The 26844-nt window shown below is 38.3% G+C and overlaps 1 protein-coding gene across 1 annotated transcript in view; it reads left to right on the top strand.

Moving 5' to 3' along the window:
* The window catches only part of MARCHF11 (membrane associated ring-CH-type finger 11), a 37290-nt gene extending 18055 nt beyond the window's left edge, over positions 1-19235 (top strand). Inside the window, exons 3-4 of the mRNA XM_054017608.1 lie at positions 10318-10510; positions 18744-19235. Coding sequence (XP_053873583.1) covers positions 10318-10510; positions 18744-19066 — 516 coding nt within the window. The 3' untranslated portion in view covers positions 19067-19235. The remainder of the gene's footprint in view (positions 1-10317; positions 10511-18743) is intronic.
* The last annotated feature ends 7609 nt before the right edge of the window (positions 19236-26844 follow it).

The following is a 26844-nucleotide window of genomic DNA, read 5'->3' on the forward strand; positions in this document are numbered from 1 at the left end:
TAATCTACATTCACCATACCCTTATTTTTAATCATAACTTCTCATTCATTTCCTCTATTGCAAGTAATTCCAATCTTTTCACTCTCTCCTCATATGAGAGTTTTTCCATGCCTCTAACATAATTGAGATTACCTATCCCTGAACCCCTTTGCAATAGGGTGACCCAAACTGAAACGATTCCACATAAGTACATAATGTAGATAATGACAATGTAGTGTTTTCGGTATTACTCTTTATTTTAATTCCTTATAAATCTTAACACTTTGCTTTTTTGATTACTGCTGCTGCCATACGTTTAATAAAGTGATATTTCAAAGTGACTTGGGGCTGCTAGCAATGGTGTCCACCTCTTTTAAGTGGTTACAGTTAATTAAGAACCTAGTTAGGTGTATGAGTAGATTAAGTTATTCCCTCCTGTGTGCATTATTTTGCATTTGTCAACATTGGACTTCATCTTCCATTTATCTAGCTTGCTTAAATCCCTCCAAGTTTCCTTCGTCCTCTCAGTCTTGAGGAACCTAAATAATTGTGTTACCTGAAAATTCTACCACCTTACTGTTCACCTCCAGATAATACATATGTTGAACACCACTTAGCTTTGTCTTTGGCTCCCCATTATTAATCTTTTGCCGGGATGAAAATTGATTGTTTATTCCTATTCTTTGTTTTCTATTTTAGTCAATTTCTGATCCATGACAGTACTTTTTCTCTCACTTCCAAGTGAGAATAGTAGTCTCTTGTGAAGTACTTTTCAAAGGCTTTTTGAAAGTTCACATAAATATCAACTGCTTCTCTTTTGTCCACTATTTTATTGACACATTTAAAGAATGGTAAGGGCGTGTTAGATATGGTAAGATGTCCCTTCAGAGCAAAAGGCAGTGAGATGATGATCAATCTCACTTTACACTGATTTTACACCAAAGTAACTTCACTGACTTCAGAAATACCACTCCTGATTTACAGAGCGATAACTCAGAAGAATCAGGCCCAGTACATTTCTTGGGGCTTCAAGTTGCAAGTCCTGAAGAAAGAGTGAGAGATTTACAACATAGTTTTGGTGTTTTGCTTCTGTTCACCTGTCTATTGCCTAACATTCAGTACCTGTTGCTACAGTTGAGAAACTTTTGTAAAAATAATTTCCATGCATTCCTGTTTAAAGAACACCTGCAAAAGGATGGGTAGGTCCATCAATGGCTATTAGCCAAGATGGTCAGAGATGCAACCCCCATGTTCAGAGCAACCCTAAACCTTTGACTACCAGAAGCTGGCAGAGAAAGACAGGGATGGATCATTCCAACTGCCCTGTTCAGTACACTCCCCCTGAAGCTTGGGTATAGGCCACTGTCAGAGACATGACACTGGGTTAGATAGACCGTTGGTCTGACCCAATATGGCAGCTCTTATGTATATACTACATTGTGTTAAGTGAAAACCATATCACTTTCCTTCTCTAAGTTGTGACTCAGTTAATGCTGGATAGTTTAAATTTGTCATTTTAAAAACATGGGCCAGATTTGCAAATGGTGTAAATTGGCATCATTATTTTAAAGTAAATGTTGATGATTTACAGCAGCTGAGGACCCTGCAACCAGGTGTGGCACTGCAGGTACACCCTGTCTTAGTTTCTCCAGTTTAGTTATCAATAAATTCAGCACAGCACACCTTCACCTTACCACCCTTCCGAGAGTCTCATTTGTTAAAAGGAAAGATCAACAGGAGCACAAGAAAGAGCTTCACAAAGGCTTCTTAGCAGGGAGGCAAACTCCATCTGAGTTTCAGTCCCACAGTCCAGGCTGTTCACTCACAAGGTACTGAACTTTGATTTGTTCCCTGAAGCCAGGACCTTCCTGCCAGCTGTAGCTCTTCTCTAGGTAGCATGCAGCTCCTTGCAAGCTACACCTACTGCACAGCTATCTAGAAAAGCCCTCTCTAAGATGCTTTCCTTAGGATCCTCCTCTTTCTGGGGGTACCTCTTCTTTAACTGCATTCTGATAGCCTTTTATCAGGTCAGGTGCTCACTAGCCAACCAGATGCCAACCAGCCACCTCGGCAGTTAATTACTTACACGTGAGCTGAGATGGGCTCATTCTTCGAATGAAGCCTATCACTGGCAGACTGGGCCTGGACTCCTCTTAAAGGGGACAGATATCCTATGAAAGGAAGTTATTTTGAAAAATAACCAGACTACTTAAATAGAAGAACAGTGTATCTGGGGTCAGAGTCAGAGATATGACTTGCCACTGATGCACTAGTAAAACTCCCATATAATTCAAAGGGACTTCTACATGAGGCTAAGGCCTTTGGTGGATTAGCAAAGCAAAATATCCAAGTGGGTCTTCAAAAACATTAATGTAAATGTAGGGTGTCAAGGCTGCTTCCCCACTTTGAACTTTAGGGTACAAATGTGGGGGCCTGCATGAAACTTCTAAGCTTAACTACCAGTTTAGATCTGGTCTGCTGCCACCACTCTCAAGGCTAATTTCCTTCCCTGGGTAGCCTTGAGAGACTCGTCACCAATTCCCTGGTGAATACAGATCCAAACCCCTTGGATCTTAAAACAAGGAGGAATTAACCATTCCCCCTCCTCCCTTCCACCAACCCCTGGTGGATCAAGATCCAATCCCCTTGGATCTAAAAACAAGGAAAATCAATCAGGTTCTTAAAAAGAAGGCTTTTAATTAAAGAAAAGGTAAAAATCATCTCTGTAAAATCAGGATGGAAAATAACTTTACAGGGTAATCAAACTTAAAGAGCCCAGAGGACCCCCCTCTAGCCTTAGGTTCAAAGTTACAGCAAACAGAGGTAAACACCCTAGTAAAAGGTACATTTACAAGTTGAGAAAACAAAGGTAAACTAACACGCCTTGCCTGGCTGTTTACTTACAAGTTTGAAATATGAGAGACTTGTTCAGAAAGATGTGGAGAGCCTGGATTGATGTCTGGTCCCTCTTTGTCCCAAGAGCGAACAACTTCCCAAACAAAGAGCACAAACAAAAGCTCCCCCCCCCCCCAAGATTTGAAAGTATTTTGTCCCCTTATTGGTCCTTTGGGTCAGGTGTCAGCCAGGTTACCCGAACTTCTTAACCCTTTACAGGTAAAAGGATTTTGGAGTCTCTGGCCAGGAGGGATTTTATAGTACTGTACACAGGAGAGCTGTTACCCTTCCCTTTATAGTTATGACATAGGGGAAAATGTGATTTGTTTTCAAAGGAAAGCAGGAAGAATGTTATAGTACAATCTCCATGCGTATTAGTGTAACAGTGTTTTTAATGAATATAAGGAACCCAAGTCCCCAATGCCTTTTACTTTGTGTAGTCTTATATACCTGGCTAAGTGGGTGTAAAATGCTACAAAAATCAGAATTTTGCACTTGCATGTTGTTTTCTCTGTAAGGGCTATGTCTACAATGGAGATATTAGTCAAAGTGAAGTAGCTGCATGAGTACAGTCTAGTAGTGTAGAATCTGTGCAAACATGTAAATTGTGGATTGCACTGGCACAATTTACCCAACAACCCTCTCCCATGGTTTCTAACATGGATTGGAATGCTCTTATTCAAAGATTTTGACGTGGCAAATATTTTTCTGGCTAAACCAAAAATTAGACTTAAATAGTTAGCAGACAGGTTTAATAACGTTCAGAGACTATAAATGATTTTATATATAGTTAATATATAGAGTTACATTTAAAGATGATTTCTCTTCAAGAAATATTTATTTTTCAGGGTGTCTTTCTCCACTTTCTTCACATATGTCTATATTGAAAAAAGCATCTTTAAAATTTTTGATTTGCTGACTATACATTCCCTAATTAGAAAGGTCATTTTAGCAAAGTGCTCTGTAAGTTAAAAAAAATCTAGAGATAAAGGGAACAATTTATATTCATGTTTCATAACACCTTATTTAGGCAAGTTACCAAATCAAGAAAATGAGAAGTATTTGTTGCAAATAATGGTTTAAATTAGAATTACATTTTTCGTTTCAATAACTAAATTAATTCGATTTTGAATGTTAAATCAGTTTATAAAATGCTTAGTGCAGCCTCTCAACATTAACTCCCATTAAAAGATTGAGACAAACAGCAACAATTACACTGAAAAGACTTGCTGACGGTAAGTAATTCATGTGATGTTTCAGTCACTTAATCTTTTAACAGAATGCAACATTGTGTGTAGTAAAGAGCTATAAATAATCATAGCCAATTAGACAAAGCTTAAATAGTTTTTGATTCCATAAAATGAGTCTTGTTCTTATGACAAAGACTTCAGTTGCTTAGCTAGTGACTGCCTACAAGAAGGGGCTTAGTCATATGAAATTACTATAACTATGTATTTCAGATAAGTTTCAGAAAAACAAACTTTCATGCTAGTTGTTCTTTGTGATTGGTGGAAATAGACTTTCTGTAATGCATATTTATGAAATTTCATTTCTGTGAGAATGTATTCCAGTGTGTCATAACAAAGAACGCCGATGCAGAAGGGTCATTTTTGTATTAAACTAAAACAAGTATTTTGCTACCAGAAGTTACTATACCTACTTCTAAATACTATCAGTTCACAATAACTGGTTACTAACTAAAAGCTGACAAATAAACAGAACCACTGGAAATCTTATGTCTGGATAAAAGTTTTCATTTGGAGATTTTTGGGGTCCTTTCACAATTTTGGCTGAAGTATTCAAAAATTTTTACTATGCAGGGAATTACAAAATTTGGGGCCTACACTACAAACTTTTCACACATGCAACTTACAAAACAGAATCTCTATGTACAGAGCTTTCAAAATTAGACTCCATATGAGAGAAGTTAGTATGGTATTTACAGCTTTTGCACTTCTGTAATGCAAAGCTTTCGATTTTGTGGGCAGGATCATATACTGGATTGTATCCAGTTCTATACTGGATCTTGCAAGGACAATGAAGTGCCAGCTTGGACTCAAGTATCTATTCATTAAAAAAATACACCCATTTTAAAATCCAAGAGGGAAATTTCTCTAAGATTGAACATGACAAATTGGTAGAAGGCAGTTTCTTCAACTGGGCTGATGGAAAATGATAAAATGCTATTGTATTAGAGTGTAAAAATGAGTACTGTGATATTACGATCAGTTTTCTAACCAAATCATCCATCTGTCCAATAGGGGCAGACAACATTGGCTTTTTAAAAAATGCCATGTGGCAGGATTGTTTAGTTGCAGATAGACATCTGTCTATCTAATTAATTATATTTCTAAGGTACCTATCAGTGTATCATCTAAGCACTGAGTTGTGGGTCTACCACACTTTTGAAATGGATGAACTGCATCCCCTCTTAAGCTAGCACATTAAGAAAACAGTGTAGCTGCAGTAGCATGAGTGATGGGAGGGGCTAGCTGTCCTGAGTAGGTATCCATCCAAGACCATAGGCAAGTACTTGGGCCCCTAACTCCTCTTCCCGCTCGCACTACACCATCTATACTATTTTTAACAAGCTAGGTAGATCAGAACTAGCACAGGTATGTCTCCTCAAGCTGGAAATCACATCCCCAGCTCAAAGTGTAGACATACCCAAACAGTAGCTACATTAAACATTAAGGTTACTTCCCCCATCCAAACCCTTGAACACCAGTTAGTCTGCTGATACTAAGATTTAAATAAAAATCTCAGCTAGCAACAGAGAATTTAAAAATTATGCATTTCCTATTCTTCCTTTTCCAGGATAGGTTGTCCATTTGCTTACTATTTCACTAAACATGACTTTCCTACCACATCATTTCCAATGTCAAAAAGGAATTGTGCCCACAGACAAGTATCTGTTTAGATTAACTCCTAGTAAATTTAGGATAGATTGCTGTGAAACTACGGGGCTAGATCCCCATCTGGTATAAACCAGCAAATTATGACAATGGTAGTGAGCTGTGGATCTGGTCATAATCCAGTCTCCTGAGAGTCAGCTAATTCTCTTCAGTACCCTAATTCCCACAGGTCTACTGAATGGAAGCCAATCCAGTCTTGAATTATGTCTACCTTCATTAGTAACCACACTAAACCATAAATGGAGAACTTGAGCCATTTTTAATTCAAATAATATATTCGTTTATCTTTTAAATGCTAAATACATGCTCAGTGAAATATTGCAGGGAAATTCTAAAGTATTTCTAATGTGAACAGTTTCCATTTTTAAAAGTATTAAAATGCAGCAAAATGCATCAGTTGAATGAATTACAAAAATGGTTAAGTATAATTCCTAATGTGTTTTTGATAGATCTGCAAGGTTTTATACCTGTCTACATTTTCATTTCAGTAAATACCACTGAGAAGTGGCTTTTCTTTAAAGCTTGTGTAAAGATAGATTACTAGAAACAATGGCACAAAGTAATATATATATATATATATATATATGATTTTTGTCCAATAAGTTTAACTCCCAATGACTTCAATGGATATTACACCGGTATAGCTAAAAATAGAGTTACCCCAGTTGTAGAATTCTTAGATGGGAGGCAAAAAGTCTAAATAGAATGTCAAAATTTTATGTTGATTTCTTTTGACTTTTATCATAGTGTCCCTTAAATGCAAGCTGTCCTCCCTTATATCCTTAGGTACAAAAACAACCCCTAGGTAGATAACATTTTTGTTGCCATAAGTTACACAGTATAATATGTACAATTCTTTCCTGGCCCCCAACATCCACATAATTGTCAATGAAAAAATATTGTGCAGAAGATGGTTAAATATCCTTTTTTGTTCTTACAATATTACACTGGCCTTCTACATAAATTATTGCAGAAACCAGTGTTGCTGTAACGTGCTCCCAACCATTTTATATGCAGAATGTGTAGAGATTTAAATATCTTCATGCACGGCCAAATAATATATACACGTTAGTCACTGTGGGTTAGGTCTGCAAACGGACTTGGGCATTGCAACACTGAAACACCTAACTCTCAGACACCCTACTGCCCAGTGAAATTCTCAGTTAAATGTCCAGGCATCTTATACAATACATGGGGAAGAGTTGGGTACCCAAGAAAGGCAACTGAGCAGGGATCCACCTAAGCTAACCCACAGGAAATGCTGTGGAGAGGGATAGAACTTAACCCTGCACCTCAAAGGCACTTCCCTCCACCTAAGATTCACAGCAATGTTACCTCTTGTGGAATTAGGTAACAAAGCCAGGTCAGTCATTTCTAACAACACTAAACCCAAAACCCCTGTCATAATTGGCCTGCCTACAAGCATAATAGGATTCTGAACTCACCCGGCCTTTGGTCTTCCATCTCCAGGCAGCCAAAAGTACAAGTCTGGTTGTGGTAAACTAAGCCCTCCAACTGAATCGGTAGAAGACCAATCCTTCCAGGGCTATCAAAGATCAAAAGGCAAACCAATCACAAATGAACCAACACAAGGTCATGGCAGGACACTTCCTTCAGACAGCTGCTGATAGGCCATAGCCCAGTTTGGCACTTGCAGGCAAGTCTCTAGTAATAGTCTCAAAATACTGTTTCAGACTCAAGCTCTCCATTGTCTTGGCAAGGGCTTCAAAATGCAGTTACCCAAGCAGCTCCTGCCTTCAGCCAGGCACTTTAGGGCTGAAGAGCAAAGGTCTGTTTCCCTTCCAGATCTCCCATTAGCTGAGCTTCTGTCTTTTATATCTTCTCTCCAAGCCTGACATGCCTTGCAGGTGTGGTGGGGCAGGGCTGCTTGAGGCCAGAGAAGTTCATTAATCCTCACCTTCTTGGTATAGGGTTTATGCACCCCATCACAGACCCCCTTCCCCCACTCCATTACAGCTGATAGCCCAGTAATTAGGGTACTCATCTGGGATGTAGGAGATCTGTTTTCAAATCCCTGTTCTGCCTGAATTGGAGAAAGAACTTAACCTCAGTTCTTGTATCTTCCAGATGAGTGCTTTAACTTCTGGATTATAGAATAATTTTTATTCTCTTTCTGGCCCAATGAATATTTCATTAGTTATACAAAGTGGAACTACTTCAACAAGAGAGATTGAAAGAGGTCCATGCAGAATAGCTGGGTGGTTAGTGCACTCACCTGGGCGACATGAGTCTAAGTCCCTGCTCCAAATCAAGCAGCGCAGTTGAATTCTGGGTCTCCCACATCCCAGGTGAGTGTTCTTACCACAGGGCTGATGGAGATAGTGGGACTTGCTCTCTCTATCCCCCAACTGTCTTTGGTGTGGTAGGCATGCTAAGAGTATGGCAACCAGATCAGCTCGTGCAGGTGTAATAGGCAAGGGAACACCTAGTTTGTGAATCTCAGAAGGGATTAGACATGAGCTGGAATGCTGAGCAGCTCAGCGGCATCAGGATTTAGGTGCTATTGCACATGCCTACCGGCAGAAATTCTGGCACGTAGGGAACTTTACTGGTGGAAACTTAGGTCCCTAAGACCCGTCCAAGGATTTGTATCTCACACCTACATTTCTGCTTTCAAAAGCAAAGAGTAGATAAAGGGGTACCAGCCATCCTGGAAATGAAGATTGCCAATTATCAAAAGATATTGGCAAAATACAATTTACTCACTTATGAAAAGCAATTGTCCCTGCCTCTTTCCCGGTTATGAATGTCATCCTTAATCCAAATGGGAACCATTGATGTAGTCCCTCAATAATTCAGGGGGAGGAGTAGAGTCCTGTAATCTTTGTCCCAAACCAAACACTTGTATTCCCTCTCCCCTCCAGAGTGAAAACCTTTAATGATGATATCTTAAAAAAAATTATAACAGGCAATTAATTTTCTTTTAAATTAAACAAGAAAACCCAAAACCAAAGTCAAGCTCATATGACCATAAGTTTATTTAAAAAGGAATCTCAAACTTGCCAAAATTGCACTGTGAAGGTTTTGTTTATTTATCAGTTTATCGCTAACCTTTTTCACATATTCTAAACAATTTAATCATAGAATATTAGGTTGGAAGAGACCTCAGGAGGTCATCTAGTCCAATCCCCTGCTCAACACCAACTAAATCATCCCAGCCAAGGCTTTGTCAAGCCAGGCTGTAAAAACCTCTAAGGATGGAGATTCCACCACCTCTCTAGGTAACCTATTCCAGTGCTTCACCACCCTCCTAGTGAAATAGTGTTTCCTAATATCCAACCTAGACCTCCCCCACTGCAACTTGAGACCATTGCTTCTTGTTCTGTCATCTGCCACCACTGAGAACAGCCTAGCTCCATCCTCTTTGGAACCCCCCTTCAGGTAGTTGAAGGCTGCTATCAAATCCCCCACCCCCCTTCTCTTATCCAGACTAAATAACCCCAGTTCCCTCAGCCTGTCCTCATGCCCCAGACCCATAATCATTTTTGTTGCCCTTTGCTGGACTCTCTCCAATTTTTCCACATCCCTTCTGTAGTGGGGGGACCAAAACTGGACGCAATACTCCAGATGTGGCCTCACCAGTGCCAAATAGAGGGGAATAATCACTTCCCTCGATCTGCTGGCAATGCTCCTACTAATTCTTAACAATTATGTGACTCATGAAAATTAATTTTTATTACATTTAAGAGTGTTGTTTTGATTTCTAACATTTAGCACAAAGTTATTCTTGTTCTGTCTCACTTTGGTAAATGTGAGAAGAGAAGAACAGAAATGTCTAACTGATAGCATTACAGAGCATAAAACTGCCAAAGGTGCTATATGGCTGTAGCTGAGAAGTATGAAATGATTTTGCTATTGAATACATGACCCTAATAAAATCCAAATATAGTTCTACAGATTTTAAATACTGATAAAATGTATTGTATATATATAGTACCTTAGTTATAGGAAACAAACTATTCCTTCATAATATGCCACTTGTGACTGGATTTACCATTAGGCCATCTTCTGCAAATCCATCCTCTTGCTATAAGGTCTATTTTAAACAATTGTTGGCTGTGAAGTTTATTACTTGGACTCCCATTCTGTATGAAGCCCACAAAGGTACACAGCCTTTCGCTGGTCTGTGACCTAAGGCTTTGATATTGTCCTTCCCATGGTGTCTTGATGCTACTCATTATATAGATGTGAGAGGCAAGCTGCATTTCCCGATGCTGAATATTTTTGTCCTATGTATTCATAGCAGGATTGAAATAAATGTAAATCTTCCAAAGTACATTTCTAGATGGTGATATGGACAACATTAAAAAAACTTGAACATAAGCAATTTCTATACTACTGGTCTGTCTTTTTTTCCTTCATAAATTGTAGTGTCAAGAATATTAGGAAACATCTATGAAGATTTGTATGAATATTAAAATGATTTCTGGTTTCAGGAGAAAACTGGAGTTGAATGTAAGTTTCAAAAAGTAATATTTTATCTTACACTACTTTGTTTCTCTTCTAGTGGCAAAGCATTACAATAACACTGGTTGAGAAAGTGCAGATGATTGCTGTAATCCTAGGATCTCTGTTCTTAGTAGCAAGTGTGACTTGGCTTCTATGGTCAGCCTTCAGCCCCTATGCAGTATGGCAAAGAAAGGACATCCTTTTTCAAATCTGCTATGGAATGTATGGTTTTATGGATCTAGTGTGCATAGGTAAGCTCAAAACATTAATCAGTACAGATTGTGGTTTAAGAGTATAACTATGGGTCAAACTTCCTTAGCGATTCAATTCTCTACTTATTTATTCTTAGATGACATATTTAGCAAACACTTGACTTTTATAAAAGTAGAGACACTGTGAGAGAGAAACCAAACAAAAACTCAACCCACAGACTGATCAAATCACTTTCCCTAAAAGTTAAATTCCCAGAATCACAATCAGTTTTGCTTACTTTGAAATTTAAAAGGATAGTAAAGTGTAGGAGGGTCAATAGGTGAAATTATAACAAAGATTTGATGAAAAGGACTAATGATAGTTCTGTTCTCTCAAATCTTCCTTTGTTGCTAAGCAGAGTTAGTTATATATGTCAAGGATAGAATAGGTCCCTGAAGGATTTTCTCGTAGAACTACATATCTAACACTACACTGAACAGAGTTGTGTGAATCACTATGCTAGAAATAGAGTATAATGGATAGGCTGCACTGCTGCAGTGAGATGAAGGAACTAATTCAAGAGTTCTGTTGATATCCTAAACAGATAAAAAACACTATATAAGTGCTAAGTATTTTAATTTATTAATTATACTATGAAAGCAGACCTCAAGTGGTTTATGATGCCATCAGAACTTTTAAAGAGTGAAGATGCAACTTTCTGAAAGCTTTTGTGTGTGTGTGTGTGTGTGTGTGTGTGTGTGTGTGTGTGTGTGTGTACGTACTTCCTTTAATATATTGATCCCCAAATGTCTAAATAAAAACTTTTAAATAGTTAGTAAAGCAACTATGAGCTGAATGTGAAAGAGGTTACACTAAAGTAAAAATAAAGGAATTTTAGTCACTTTTAGAGTAAGTAAGGCATAGTAATTTGAACTAAGGTTCCCAGAATATTTATATCAATAACATGATGAAATGCTGTATAATGCTTTTAATTAAAAAAAAATATCTCAAAATGCTTTGCAAATGTTGCTGTTAACTCAATTTTATATATGCCTCTTATTATATCATGTATACATTATCATACAGGTCAGTTGATAACGTAGTAATTTGAAACTAATTGTGTTAATTGAATTTTTTCACTGGTTTAATTTGTTACAAAAAATCAAACTCTTATCAGTTCAAAATTTATTGCTTAGTATCTGTAGACAGATAAAAATACATTAGTGTATTTATAAAACTAAATGTATCAATGGAACAGGGTTTTGGCTGTACTAATGAGGAAATTCAATTCTAAGAAAGGATTGCTAAGAGTTATAAAGTAGTCACTGAAATGTCCAATGTAAATTTTAACATCTAGATTTAAAACAATATACAGTAGTGTTACTTGGAAACTTGCCAGTGGCCTTAGATATCTAAATATATGCATATAACTACAGTCTTATAATTAATACTTATAGCATTAATTAGCATCTCTATCTACATTTTGTAACTATAGTTTCCTTACTTGAACATTAACTTTTAATTAATGGTAAGCTTAGTATGTAGGGTTTTTTTTAACAATTATGTTACCTAATAACTTTAAATTACTAAACTTGTGTCTGGGAATTAAGAAATAACTGGTTAACTGGTTTGGTAATTGTGCAGCATTTTTGTACTTCTGATCAGCTCAGACCATTCAAATTCAATATACTTTCAAGTAATCTTCTGCAGCCTATTGTATTTTAAACATGTGCATCCAAGACCACTTATACATTTTTAAAATATCTATTAGCATCTCCAACTTTACTCTGTGTTAGGGGTGTCTGTTATTGTAACTTCTATAGGATAAAGGACTTTAATCTGAGTAATTGTTTTAACTGAAAATATTTGAATTAAATTCCTTAGAATGCAAATGTTTAGGTTTCTGAATGATCTAAAAAAGCCACAAGACAATCTGGTGACAGATATAACTTTCCAACAGCAGTTCAGTGGGCAATGATTTTATTACATTAGAAAGTTTTTGTCTTACTCTTTAATTCTTAACAATTAGCTCTAAATTATGTAAACGGACTAACAAGTAGATGTATGCTATACTCTGTTCCTCACACACTATGACCTGTGCAGTGTTGATGCAGCCAACGGAAGTGTTATGAAGCACAAGTCTAAAAGTTAAGTGCCCCACCCCTTTATTTGTGATCATCCTGCAATAAATTCCCTGTGGATGGGTCCCTGCACCCATGAAAAGCCTCACTGATTTCAGTGGGGATTTGCATAGGCACAAGGGTGCGCTCATGGATAGTTAATTTCAGGGTCAGGTCCTGAGTTGTAAACTCCATGACCAAAGACCTATTCCAGTTGTCTAAAGTCATGTACATCTATGGCTCTGCATAAACAATAAAATATTTTCAGCCACCTGAGAAATGTAAATATCTGTACTGCTTGAAGTGTTATTGTTTTTATAATTTTGAAATGAAGTTTAATAATTGGCTAGTGAGAACTGCACAGTTATATTAAAAACCTGCACATTTAGAAACTTTAACAGATTATTTTTAGTATTTTTCCATTAAATCTTATTTCATTGCATCAATCCACACTCCTATCCAGTAAGTAATATAAAAAATGTCTCATACATTTTAATCTGCCAGCCTGTCATTCATTTGTACCAAGAGAAAACTGTCAAAGCTTACAGCTCACCAGTATGCCACCCAATAAATAACTTACGTGGATTCTCTGTTCAGTTCCATTTGCAGCCTATCCAGTTTTACAGGAAGTCCACTTCTGTAACATTTAACAAAGAATAAAGTTGCCTTATATTACAAGACTATTCTTATTCTCTATGCACAGGACAGGTCTATCAACATCAATTTAACTTACACATTTTAACATGAAGGTGAAATTTGTGTCTGTTGTTCCCTTCATCCTCTTCTGATCTTCCCTGAAAATTCTGGGTCCCTCCTTACAGCATCCCCTTCTAGTCACATCAGTGTCAAATATGGCAATTCTGTATGCTATTCTGCATCTGAACTGGGCATGAAGTTTTTCTCACAGGAAAATTTCCAAAGCATGCAAGATTTGCAGAGAAGTCTTTCACATTTGAACTAAATGGAACTGTGACCAGTCAAAGTTGTACACATTGATATTGCCAGAGATTAGTGCGTCCCTGTTGGGATTATCAGAGAGAGAGAGAGAAAGAGAGAGAGAGAGAGAGAGAGAGAGAGAGAGTATGCTCAAGGTGTTTTCAATAAAGGAATTTAGGATTCAAAAACTTTAAGGATTCCTTAAGGAATAGTACATTAGCTTCCTGCTCTTCCATTGCTTGGACCTGGCTGCTCTCCTTCATCACATTGCCTCCACATAGTCACACTATTGGAGAAGAATGACTAAGCCGTGGTAATGGAACCTTTTCGAAGTAGTAAATTGTCAGTTAGTGTGTGTACAATTCCCCCACTCTAACATTCTATAGACCAATGGTATAAATAACCTCTCCCTCTAACTGTACCGCAGTATCTTTCTACTCACCAACTGTTTTCCTTCATGTTAAACAAATCTAGTTGTAAGTGGTTTTTGAAATAGTTGTATTGTTAAAGTTAGATTTATTTATATTTCATGTTAATTGTTTGACCAATTCACACATTTTTGTGGGCCCATCTAAACAATAGTTTTAAGGGGTTTGTTTTCCTTTTGTCCTGTGATGGTCCCTACTTGAGACAGGCAATTTATTCCACAGGGAAGAGCATTTAGCTAAAAGTTGTCATGCCTGCAAGGCCAACTCAAAAAGGGCCCACAAGGACTAAGACTTTGCTCCAGAACCTGCTTCTCCAACAGGCACGATTCTGGGAGACGGTCTTCTGGAAGATGTCCTCCGGCATGAGTAGCATGGCAACTAGAGCTGGACAAAATATTTCAGCTTAAATGTTTTACAGCAAAAAAATGCAGATTTAGTGATGCTGAAATATTTCAGGTTTTTGTGTCAATTTTGCTGAATTCTTTAAGTAAAAAAAGTCTTTAAAATTCTGAAAAAAATCATTTCAACATTTTTAAAGTGAATGTTTTGCTTTTTGGTTCAAAAAGTAATTTCAAAATTTGCCTTAATTTTATTTTAAAAAATCAAAGCATTTAGAAATGATCAAAATCAAAATGAAACATTTTGGTCAACGTGAAATGAATTGTAGACTTTTTGCTTTGCCAAACATTTTGGAAAATCCATTAATCATACCGTTTTTGTGGTGACAAAGCCAGTTTTGGTGCTGGAGCCTGATGCCCAATCAGAGGTTGAAAAGGATTGTCTTCTTGTAAAAGTGTTCGCAGGGACTTTTGAAATTTGTTCCACGGACTCAGGATCCAGATTCTTTGTATGGAGCCAAGGAAAGATCTTACAGTGGTACTATTTCTGAAAGATATCACAATAAGAAGAAAAGGTGCTCCTACTGTTGGATCTGGCCAGATCGCACTGCAATCAGTTTGCTTAAATCTTAGAGATCCTGAGGATATGGCTTTCTTGGATCCTGCCAGGTCAGATCCATCTGGCCAAAGCTCTAGGAACTCAATCCTCCAGGACTCCCCTAGAAAGTGTCCTGCAAGAAGGTGAAGGCACCAATGAGGATCCCTTGCCCCCCTTCACCTGAGTCCCTGGGATCAATAGTTGTGCCAGATGTAGAGTCAGACTCAGTGTTAGGGGAGGAAATGGTGGGAAACTCTTCAGAAGTTGCCCCTTCTATCTCATCTAGTGTTGCCAGATCTGTTTTATTGCAAGTCTTGTGGTATTTAGTGTTTTATTTAAACCAACAGCTCCTTGAGACAAGTGAGTATATGAGAATATCTGCTTTCATTTAAAAAAGTTTTTAGTCCTTATGGTTTCAGAGAAAGGTTTGTAAATGTAATGTGAGTGCACCCTAATGGTTTAAAAACAAGAAGGCAAATAAAGAGACCCAGCAGAGTTGCAGGCCCTTAATAATTTAAATTACGGTAGCACTTAAAGGCCTGATCAAGGATCATGGCCCCATTATGTTCATACAGTGCATAGGATGTACTAAAGAGAGAGTCCTTGCCATAAGGAGCTATGGCCTACAGATCTTATACTGTACAACATAAAGATATGATTGTATTTAGGAATCACTTCAAATTTCTGGTAAGAACTGTGTTGGACTTTGATGTCAGTCAGTTTATATCACTATTTGTCTTCACCTCACCAGAATGTCTAGAGTTTTGGAAGGAAAAGTTGTACACCCTATATATCGAGAGAGCTACTACTTAGACAGGACTAAGCAATTTAGAAAGTCAAAGAGATCATTTGTGGCCTTTGTAGAAAGTTAAACCATCTCAGGTCAAAAACGAAATGGATATGACTATACAGCCAGTCATTATGAATGAGCTGAAGCTCAGGATTCACTCAATTTAGGAGGATGGCAGCTTCAATATCATATATCCACAGTGTGCCCTTACCTGAAGTCTTTATGGCTGCTACAGGAAGTCACAAATCACTCTTTCCTAAAATGGCATCAAGGGCAGAAACAGGCTTTGAGAGGGCAGTGGTTCAAGTCATTGTTTAGCTACCAGGACTTCTCAGCTGTCCTCAGGAAATCAGTGCTAACTAGTCTCCTACAGTGTGGTCCTGGGGAGGTAGTGTTAGAAGGAGAAACCACAACTCTTTGTTCTCAAACATATTCCCTCCACAGAGCAACATGGACCTTTTCTTCTGCTTTGGATCCCAAGTATAATAGGACTTCTGGAGGTAGAGGAGAATTGAAGGATGGTTAGAGGGGACCAGATATTTGTGTCCTCTATTTATGAATGTTGGGATCAAGGGAATAGTGTGAACTCTCAAAAGCCAGCTACTATTCTCAGATATTTTTGTAGCTCCCTGGCTAAACACACAACTCCTACAGTTAGACTTGATGAAAACAATACATTCAGAAATCAATTATTGTTAACACCTTCTTTCACTAAGAAGATGACAGAAAAAGGCGCTGAATCTTCAGTGCCAGGATTTTCCACTTGTCCTTTCCCCTCACACTTTTGATGCTGGGCTTGACACCATCTATTCAATCATACTTCTAATGATTGGCTACCCAGTAACAGCTCTATGATTTTAGTACTGGGAAACAAGGCAGACCAGAATGCAAGTTAGCTTTTTCTTTATTAAATCCAGTGAATTGCATACTTCCTAATGATTCAGGCAAGCAATAAGCATTGAGGTCCTGGCTATCTTACAAAGCAATCAGTTGCATTTTCTATCAATCTGTTTATGTCCTGGATCATCTCTTGATGAAAAAGCATCCATCCATGAACTAATCCATTAATGGTGATCATTCAGTTGTACTGTACAGATAATTTTTCATATGGGCAAGAGTGGAAAAAGAATATTTCCTAGACGCTATAGTCACAAACAGAGTAGCAAATAATCTTAGAAACATTTTAATATTGATGAAAAATAGAGTTACATTAAGTATTTCAGTAATGAAATTTGGTATCTTTTCCTTGCCAGTAATTCCTTCACTGATGATAATCAGAATCCTGATCATTATCAGGTAAATATGGCAACAAGTGGCTAACTTCATGTTCATTATAGTTCAATTTCCTAAATACACAGACAGCAGGTTTATAAAACATGAAGCAATTTTATTGCAAGCTCGAAATATGTCATTTAGCTACATGAAAAAAACAGCCATAGTTGAGAGGAGCAGTGAACATCTAATATTCTGCTAGCTTTGTTTATAGTGACAATATGGGACATTAACCATTTTAGGACATCACATCCCCGCTTTTTTTTTCTTACAGAAAGTTTGAAAAAGAAAAAACTTATGGTGACACACTACAAGTTTCTCTTTTCAAAACCAAAAAAAAATCCTAGTTGGAACCAACCACATTTTCAATTGAAATATAGCGCTAGCAACCTTAAAAAAATCCATCTCTCAAAACAAAAATACCTTAATTTTCTCTATAAAGATTTGTCAGTGCCTATTAAAAATTGCTAACATTTTCTATTTTTAAAAAAAATTTAAGACGAAAAGGAAAAACTAAGGTTTCTCTATGAGAATTATTTCTTTTCAGTCACTGGTGTTACTTATTGGAGATGACTTGGCTAAAACTTCCAGATATATTTTCTTTTGAGTGTTTAATCTTTGATGAACTACTATTCTGATAGGCCTTGATCCTACAAACAGAATCCAGCCAATGAAACTACTCACAGCAATAAGCATTATTAGTAAAGGCCCAATATTGTAAATACTTAAACACATGCTTAGCTTTGAACATATGAATAATTCCACTGAAGTCAGTGGAACAAGTGACATACTGACAATTAAGCATATATGTAAATATTTGCTGGATGGGAGCTTAAGAGTAAGTCATTCTATAAAGGAGATCAAATGAGCCATGTTTCCATTGAGGGATACTTAAAAAGATTCTCTGGATCTCTGCAAATCTCAAGAATGGATCCCTGTTCTCTGGCCTTCTGAGATTTGAACAGAAAGAATAAAGTCCACCACTCCAAACCCTGCTTGTGAAGTAACAGTTAATGTTGACATCTCAGTTATTTTCCCGAGACAATTTTCAGAATTAATGCCACATTGGAGTAATAGGGGGAATTCACATTTATTACAACTGTTGTTCCAGGCTATAGGTACACAGAGAAGAACTAAGAATGTGGAGGACGCTCTTCAATCTGTTTGAGTGCCTTATACCAGTTTAGATAAGCCGCTCAAACTAATTTAAGAATATCCACAGAAGGAGATTGCGCCAATTTGTATGAGGTCGACGCCACTAGTAAAAATCCCTAACATAGAAGCACTTAAGCTAAACTTAAATCAGTATATGCAAGGGTTAACTCAGTTTCAGTTGGTAATTTACTAATGCAATGGAATGATTGATTTTATGTCAATTTAGTTAAATCAAGGCACTTTTCTAGTATAGACAAGGCCTCAGATAACATTGGTTATGTTCAGTTCACATACAGAAGGTTTCCTTAATAACCATAAAGGCTAGAAACTTTCATTAAAAAAATTAGATTCTCATTACACTGACGATAAGGAGGAGGGGGTAAAATTATGATATACACTCTGAGTGGACCTAAAGTTTACCTCAAATAATTTAGATAAATTATTGGCTGATTGTATAAGTCCTCTGTATCTTTTATGGACAGTTATTTGTATTATTAGAGTTAAGATACTCACAGGGACACTCATCTTAATTTGATAGGCACCTGCCAGTTGCAATGTGATAAATATGGTTAAGTTTACATCTTTATTCATTCCCTCTTAAAATGGAGTCTAAGATTATTGTGTAGTAACTAATAATTATTTCCTTAAATTTCAGGACTGATTGTACATGAAGGTGCATCAGTTTACAGAGTGTTTAAGCGTTGGAGGGCTGTTAATCTTCACTGGGATGTATTAAATTATGATAAAGCTACAGACATAGAAGAGAGCAATCGAGGAGCATCTTCACCGGGTAGGACATTGTGGTTACCACTAACTGCATTTAGAAACAGAAGTTTAATTCATCCAACACAGTTAACCTCTCCAAGATTTCAGTGTGGATATGTATTGCTGCATCTGTTCAATCGAATGAGACCTCATGAGGATTCATCAGAAGATAACAGTTCTGGAGAGGTTGTGATGAGAGTGACCTCAGTGTAAAGATAATGCTCACTGTGCTACACAAATAAGGATAATGTGCCCTGGACTTTACAGTACTCCGGAATGTAGTTGCAATGAATGGCACTTCTGAAAATAGTTACAACTTTTAAAACATTTAATGCTTTTTATATGATCAGTTGAATTGCAAATACATTTTTCCGAAAAAGTTGTTGCTTGCTTTTTTATAGTCTGGTATATTACATAGTTTGGTCAATTTGTACTTGAAATTTATAAAAATATAATTTAACTCTCATTGCCTTGAATAATGAGGAAACCAATCTTTTAAGCCAAAAATATCTGTCATAGCGTTGTGTATTTTTTCAATCGATATAGTTCTTCTAATGCGTAAGTTGAGGAAAATAATGACTGGTATCTCTGTGACTAACTCTAGATATATTTAAGTGCATCATTTAATATACTAGCTATGTAGAGGTTCAGTCACATTTCAGAAAGATGATATTTAGGGGCTTGTAGAAGATGGACTGACCGTTTATGTGCCCGTTTTGTCTCTGGGCAAAGCATAGCAGGCTCTCCTCCTCTAGTGCCCTCTGCCACAGCCGGTCCAGTCCTGGAGCAGTCTGTTTCTTCGTGTGATGTAACCCTATAGCCAGGTGATTTATAGTCCTTCTCTTCTGGGGTAAGAAAGCAAGTCCAACAAAGTAAAGTCCAACACCTCATGCTGAGTTTGTGGCCCAAATCCAAACATACTAGTCCTTTGACACCTGGCTTCCAGGGTCCTGGCACTGTTTTTGGAGGGCCCATAGGGGAATCCAGGCTCTCCCTCTCCTTTGGGTTCTAGCCCAGGAACCCTATAGTGAGCATGCAAGGTGTGTTTATCCAGACCTTCCCATCCCCTGCTCCCCCCCAGGCTTCTTCCTACCTCAACCTATCAGCAGGCCTTTTCTACAGCCCCTTCCTGGGCCCACTGTGTACCTGTATTCCTCTCAGGCACTACAATGTCTCAGACATTACTGTTTCTTCAGGGAGTCTTCTCTGAAGTTCTCCAAAAAACCTGAAACCAAAAGTATAAACTTAAACTACTTTCACCTTTCCTTGGCTTGAACTTTAGTCCTTCACCTGTGTGCCCCAATACTCTGCTCCTCTGCTGAACACCAAACACCCCCTGTATCTGCCTCCCTGGAGTCATAGCTCCTGTGGTGGGTCTCAAAATGGAGCTAAATCTCTTCCTGTGGATCTTCCCAGTTCTATCTCTTAACTTCTATCAGACCAAACTCCTGTCTTTTGGGTCTCCTTAATGCGACTGGGAAAAGGCACTAACATATTTGCAATTGCACAGTGGGTTTTTTGAGGCATAAACTATATGTCCTATGAAGTGTCATTAGCACTCAAAGGGAAGCTAATAGATCAGCCTGTTGAAATGCTGTGAATGAAAGTGATGCTTTCATCCTGGGTGCACTCACATACTATGATCATGGGCAACTTATAAACATCTGCAACTTGTAATTCCTCTTCTTTTTACATATGTAAAAGTCACCAAACAATTTTAGTCATTTGTAATCATTAACTGAACAAGTCATCTAGTCTATCTCCCCCTTCCCCCGCCCTGAAGCCTAGACCATCCCTGACAGATATTTGTCTAACCTGTTCTTAAATACCTCCAAAGACAGGGATTCCATAACCCCAACATATTCAAAATAGTGTCCTACACCCTTTAAAAAAGAAGAACAGGAGTACTTGTGGCACCTTAGAGACTAACAAATTTATTAGAGCATAAGCTTTCGTGGACTACAGCCCACTTCTTCGGATGCATATAGAATGGAACATATAATGAGGAGATATATATACACACATACAGAGAGCATAAACAGGTGGGAGTTGTCTTACTAACTCTGAGGCCAATTAATTAAGAGAAAAAAAAAAAAAAAAAAAAAAAAACTTTTGAAGTGATAATCAAGCTAGCCGAGTACAGACAGTGTGATAAGAAGTGTGAGAGTACTTACAAGGGGAGATAGTCAACGTTTGTAATGGCTCAGCCATTCCCAGTCCTTATTCAAACCGGAGTTGATTGTGTCTAGTTTGCATATCAATTCTAGCTCTGCAGTCTCTCTTTGGAGTCTGTTTTTGAAGTTTTTCTGTTGTAATATAGCCACCCGCAGGTCTGTCACTGAATGACCAGACAGGTTAAAGTGTTCTCCCACTGGTTTTTGAGTATTTTGATTCCTGATGTCAGATTTGTGTCCATTAATTCTTTTGCGTAGAGACTGTCCGGTTTGGCCAATGTACATGGCAGAGGGGCATTGCTGGCACATGATGGCATAGATCACATTGGTAGATGTGCAGGTGAACGAGGTATGGCTGATGTGATTAGGTCCTATGATGATGTCACTTGAATAGATATGTGGACAGAGTTGGCATCGGGGTTTGTTACAAGGATAGGTTCCTGGGTTAGTGGTTTTGTTCAGTGATGTGTGGTTGCTGGTGAGTATTTGCTTTAGGTTGGGGGGTTGTCTGTAAGCGAGGACAGGTCTGTCTCCCAAGATCTGTGAGAGTAAAGGATCATCTTTCAGGATAGGTTGTAGATCTCTGATGATGCGCTGGAGAGGTTTTAGTTGGGGGCTGAAGGTGACAGCTAGTGGTGTTCTGTTATTTTCTTTGTTGGGCCTGTCTTGTAGGAGGTGACTTCTGGGTACCCGTCTGGCTCTGTCAATCTGTTTTTTCACTTCAGCAGGTGGGTATTGTAGTTTTAAGAATGCTTGATAGAGATCTTGTAGGTGCTTGTCTCTATCCGAGGGATTGGAGCAAATGCGGTTATATCTTAGAGCTTGGCTGTAGACAATGGATCGTGTGGTGTGTCCTGTTCTTCTTTTTGCGGATACAGACTAACACGGCTGTTACTCTGAAACTACACCCTTTAGTTTTCCCAATTTTGTACATGCCAGTTGAGAGGTATCTAATGGAAAAATCTGAATTTAAAATGTGTAATGTCTCCTAAAGCACATTTTCAATGGTTCTCTCAGAATTTACTAAAAAGTAAACAAAAAATTATAAAGAACTATTTCTTGATGAAATTAAACCTTATATTTGAGTCAAAAGTCAACAAGTTAAGAGAGACGAGCAGGTAACACATTATCCCTTTAGATTTTTTTAAAATTGTATTATGCATATAACTCAATATATTAAATTTTCTTTTAAGAATTGACTGACATTGCAAAGTTATGGAATTTCTACAAAAGAGCATAAAAGTCCTTATAGGGAGATGGTTCCTTGGTGCCCTTGCGCAAGCTAAGAAAGGGGACTGAAAAACCCCAGAATAGAAATTAAATGGGAGAGAGAGAAGATTCTGTTGAACATGATATAGTCACTGAAATTTGTATATACTTATTAAGTAAAACAAGTTTGTTATGAAATCACATTTAAAAGGCCAACTTTTGTACAGTGAACTGTATTATGGCTGTTTTCACTGCATCACTGAATAAGATATATCCATCATACAGAGTTTAGTAGAGCTTGAGTCATGAGGTTTTACACCAATGCAATTTATTTGAAACCAATGGCGTTATAGCTGCATAAAATTGGAGAAACACAGTAGTAAATCAGGCCCAATATAATCACAGCTCTGCATTGCACACATGCACAGAGTTTTATTAAAGCATCTAGCAAACCCATTCTGTGCTCTATGGATATACAAAGAACAAGTCTCCATTGCCTAATGCTTTATGTAATAATTTTCACCTAGTGGACCCGAGATACAACCACTGATTTCATTAGAATTACATTGGCATAAAACTGGAGTGCCATAGTGGTGAAATAAACCCAATAAGTACAAAATTGGTGTTCAAAGGGAGTGGTAGCATTTGATAGGTGTAAGTGACTACACTTGTACAAGGCAATGGAGAATCAAACCCCATGATCTCCAGCCAATAAAATGGAAACCTTGTATGCTTCAGGATATACATTATATTCTGCATTCTCCTTCCATCTCATTTGAACATCCTCTAGTGATGAAAGGCAAGTTTGGTTTTTAGGATGGGCAAAATGGCCTAGATAAAATAGAAACGTCCTGCTGAAACTATACCAACCCTTTCAGAGGGTCAAACAAAATCTTTGCGGCCTTAAAAACCAATATTCCATGAGGAAAGCTGTTCTTGTATTTTTGGCCTATATATATATGTATATATATAGGTGATCTTGTGAAAGAGCCCATACTCATGAGATTTGCAGACCCAAGAAGTTTAGTTCTGCTTTCCATACAAGCCTTTCATTTTTCAGGAAATACAATATTAAGAGCAAATGATCTTCTAAATTCTGTTTAAGTTCTGGGCACGTCATTATCAGAAAAAAGGAATAAAAATTATTAGGACGTTAGATGGATTGACTTGCAAGGAAAAATTGAAAGCTCAGGCAGCCGAGGCTAAGAGATGACAAGCTAACCATTTACAAATATTTGAAGGGTGTAAGCATAAAAGAAGACACCTATCACTGTTATATCTAACCAGCTCACTAGTCTCTCATTGATAAAGTAAGTTTTTATTCATTTTATTTAAATTGATTGTTTTTTAGTATTTTTATTTTTTTCATATTTCACATGAACTTCATGTTCTTCATTGCTCTAAAGTGTAAGATGTGAGAACTTTTTATTTAGCCTTTTAAAAAAACCCACAATGTTAATGGATATCATAGTGGTAATGATATGCAAAGCTCCATTCAAGGTCCATTGAAGCCCTGACTGACAGTGCTCTGGAGAGAACCATATATATGCAATAAGCCCTTAGGGAAAACTTTGAGTGGTGCTGAATAAGTCATAATTCCTGTTTGAATTATTAGACTGCAGAAGGACTGAGAGTTCAGTGAAGATGCAGCACGACCAAACTTTTATCTAGAAGCTTCTTAGAAGTCACGATGGGCAGGTTATTACAGGAACTCCTCATTTAAAGTCATCCCGGTTAACTTGTTTCGATGTTAAGTTGCTGATCAATTAGGGAACATGCTCGTTTAAAGTTGTGAAATGCTCCCTTCTAACGTCGTTTGGCAGCCACCTGTTTTGTCCACTGCTTGCGGGAAGAGCAGCCCCTTGCAGCTAGCTGGTGGGCGGTTGGAATCAGGGTGGACCAGCAGCCCCCTATCAGCTCCCCACTCCCCTAAGTTCCCTGTGCAGCAGCTGTCCCTCCATGTGCCATGTGCTGCTCCTGCCCTCTGCCTTGGAGCTGCTCCCAGAGACTCCTGCTTGCTGTACGGGGGGAGGGGGGAAGAGAGGGGTTAATGTCAGGGTGTCTCCCCCTCCCCCTGCTCCAGCATCCTGCTTACCCCATCTTCCATAGAGCAGGGGGGACACATGACCAACGGAGGGAGCTTCTAGGCAGCAGCTGCGGGTCTCAGCAAGCTGATTTAATTAACAAGGCAGTGTACTTAAGCCTGGGGTCAGCTACTTAAAGGGGAAATGCATATTTTTTCTCTCACACACAGGGTGTGTGTCTCTGTCTGCCCTCCCTCCTTTCCTGCTGCCTTGTAGAGTGTTGTGAGAGTTAACCCTTGAGGGCTCAGTCAATTGCTAGTTCATTTAGCAGTAAGGTATTCCCTGGGAAATATCCCACCCTCTGACTCCTCCACCTCAACCAAGCTTCACAATCATCATCACTGTGTACCAGTATTAAATTGTTTGTTTAAAACTTATACTGTGTGTGTGTGTGTGTGTGTGTGTGTGTGTATATATATATATATATATATATATATATATATATATATATATATAGTCTTTTGTCTGGTGAAAAAAATTTCCCTGGAACCTAATCCCCTCATTTACATTAATTCTTATGGGGAAATTGGATTTGCTTAACATCGTTTCGCTTAAAGTCGCATTTTTCAGGAACTTAACTACAACGTTAAGTGAGGAGTTCCTGTACATAATTAATGGTCTATCCTCTGAATCACCTGATACTGTGCACTTTTGGAAACAGGACACTGGACTAGATGGACCAATAGTCTGATCTCTTACGACAGTTTTGGTGTTCTCAAGTTATTTAGACAACCTATTGATGGGATCTGGTGGAAGATGACAGAGTGCCCTTTGCAATGATCCATATGCTTGTACTCTCGTTCAATCAGAAAGGAATCAGATTCTGCTAATTTAAAAGCATCAGCTTTGCTACTAGCACTACAGAAAATACTTTGCTACTTTCATCAACAGCTGTTAGTGGTAGGAATTTTTGCAAGAGCTCCTGACACTAGAGGACAAGACCACCACAGATCACTGTATTCTGCCAAGCAGTGTAAAGTACATTAGAAGTCCATTTTAAAATTAAGTTATGTGAAATGTGGATTATAGACTCAAATACCAAAGAGAGGGATAGGGTTGAAAGTAGTCAGGAGTCCATTACAAATATCAAAGTACGGGATTTAAGAGCCTATAAAAAGTGAATTTTCACTTACACAGTCTCAGTAGCAACACATATGAAATAGTCTTCCCTTTATAAAATTCCTCCCTAAGGCCAAGAAGGCACCTGACTGAAATCCTTGGGCTGAAATCTAACCCGTACTGAGTCCTGACCTGGATTAAGCTCCTAAACTGAGTTTTTTCAAAACTAAAGCAAGCTTTAGAGACACTTGGCTCCAGCTCTTATTGGTTTTAGCCAGTCATCCCCTTCTACCTCAATGTGTTTTCTTCTTTCTTTATGCCGTTTTTTCTGGTGAGAGTTGCAGCAGCATCAGGCGGACCAGACTTCCTTTTCTTCCGAAACAAGTTCCAGCTCTCCTGGGAGATTCCCCAGGCCAACCGGGAGATATAATCCCTTCAGCATGTCCTGGGTTGGCCCCAGGGCTTCCTCCAGTGGGACATGCCTGGGGGCATCCTTATCAGCTGCCCAAACCACCTCAGCTGGCTCTTCTCGATCTAGAGGAGTAGTGGCTCTACGCCGAGGCTCTCCTGAATAGCCAAGCTCCTCACCCTGTGTAGGAGAGTAAGCCCAGCCCACCCTGCAGAGAAACCTCATTTCCACTGTTTGTACCCATGATCTCATCCTTTTGGTCATTACCCAAAGTTCATGACCATAGGTGAGGATGGGAATATAATTCCCCCCAATTAACTCTTTTTTTTTTAACTTTTCTTTTTCTGGTCAGGAAAGTATTGGGCTACCACTAACAAACCACCTAAAGCCAACTAACATGTACAACTTTTCCCACCCCTCTAGGGAAACTGCAGTGCTTCCTTCCTAACACCAGATAATTATAAATTGCACTTAGAAGCCCCCACTCATGGTCCATATTGGAGACCAGTGGTCTGCAACAAGCACCATGGCTTCTCCTGGACTTAGGAAATACACTACCAAAAGATTCCCACAGGCAACAATCCCCAAATTTCTACTCTCTAAAATAAGAGAAAATGGAAGAAAGATGAGGCCTGCTCTGTAGTGTATACCCTGCAGTAAGATTTTTCTCTTTTCCTTGGAAATATACATATAACTCAATTTAACGGTAATACAGGTAACGTACATTGTTAAATTAATCCTTTCACATTTGGATTTCCATATTGTCTATGGTGGCTTGTTTGGATGCATAAATCAAATACAGTAACATTAGAATAGATAGAATAGATAGGAAGCACTTTAGCTGTGCTTTGCAGTCTAATTATGCTCCAGACATATCCATAACAGTTCCATGGAAGTCCCGAAATTGCTTGGACTGAGCCTGTGTGGTACCATTGAATCCCTCATTATTTCAGAGGAATCTGTTTTTAGTTCTTTAGCAATTGCTATATAGCATGGAACTCAATTGCAACAGGGATCTTCCTGTGGAAAGAAAATAATTGATTTGATGTTCGCTGC

Source organism: Malaclemys terrapin, chromosome 2 (assembly GCF_027887155.1).
Source record: "Malaclemys terrapin pileata isolate rMalTer1 chromosome 2, rMalTer1.hap1, whole genome shotgun sequence".
NCBI classification, from domain to species: domain Eukaryota; kingdom Metazoa; phylum Chordata; order Testudines; family Emydidae; genus Malaclemys; species Malaclemys terrapin.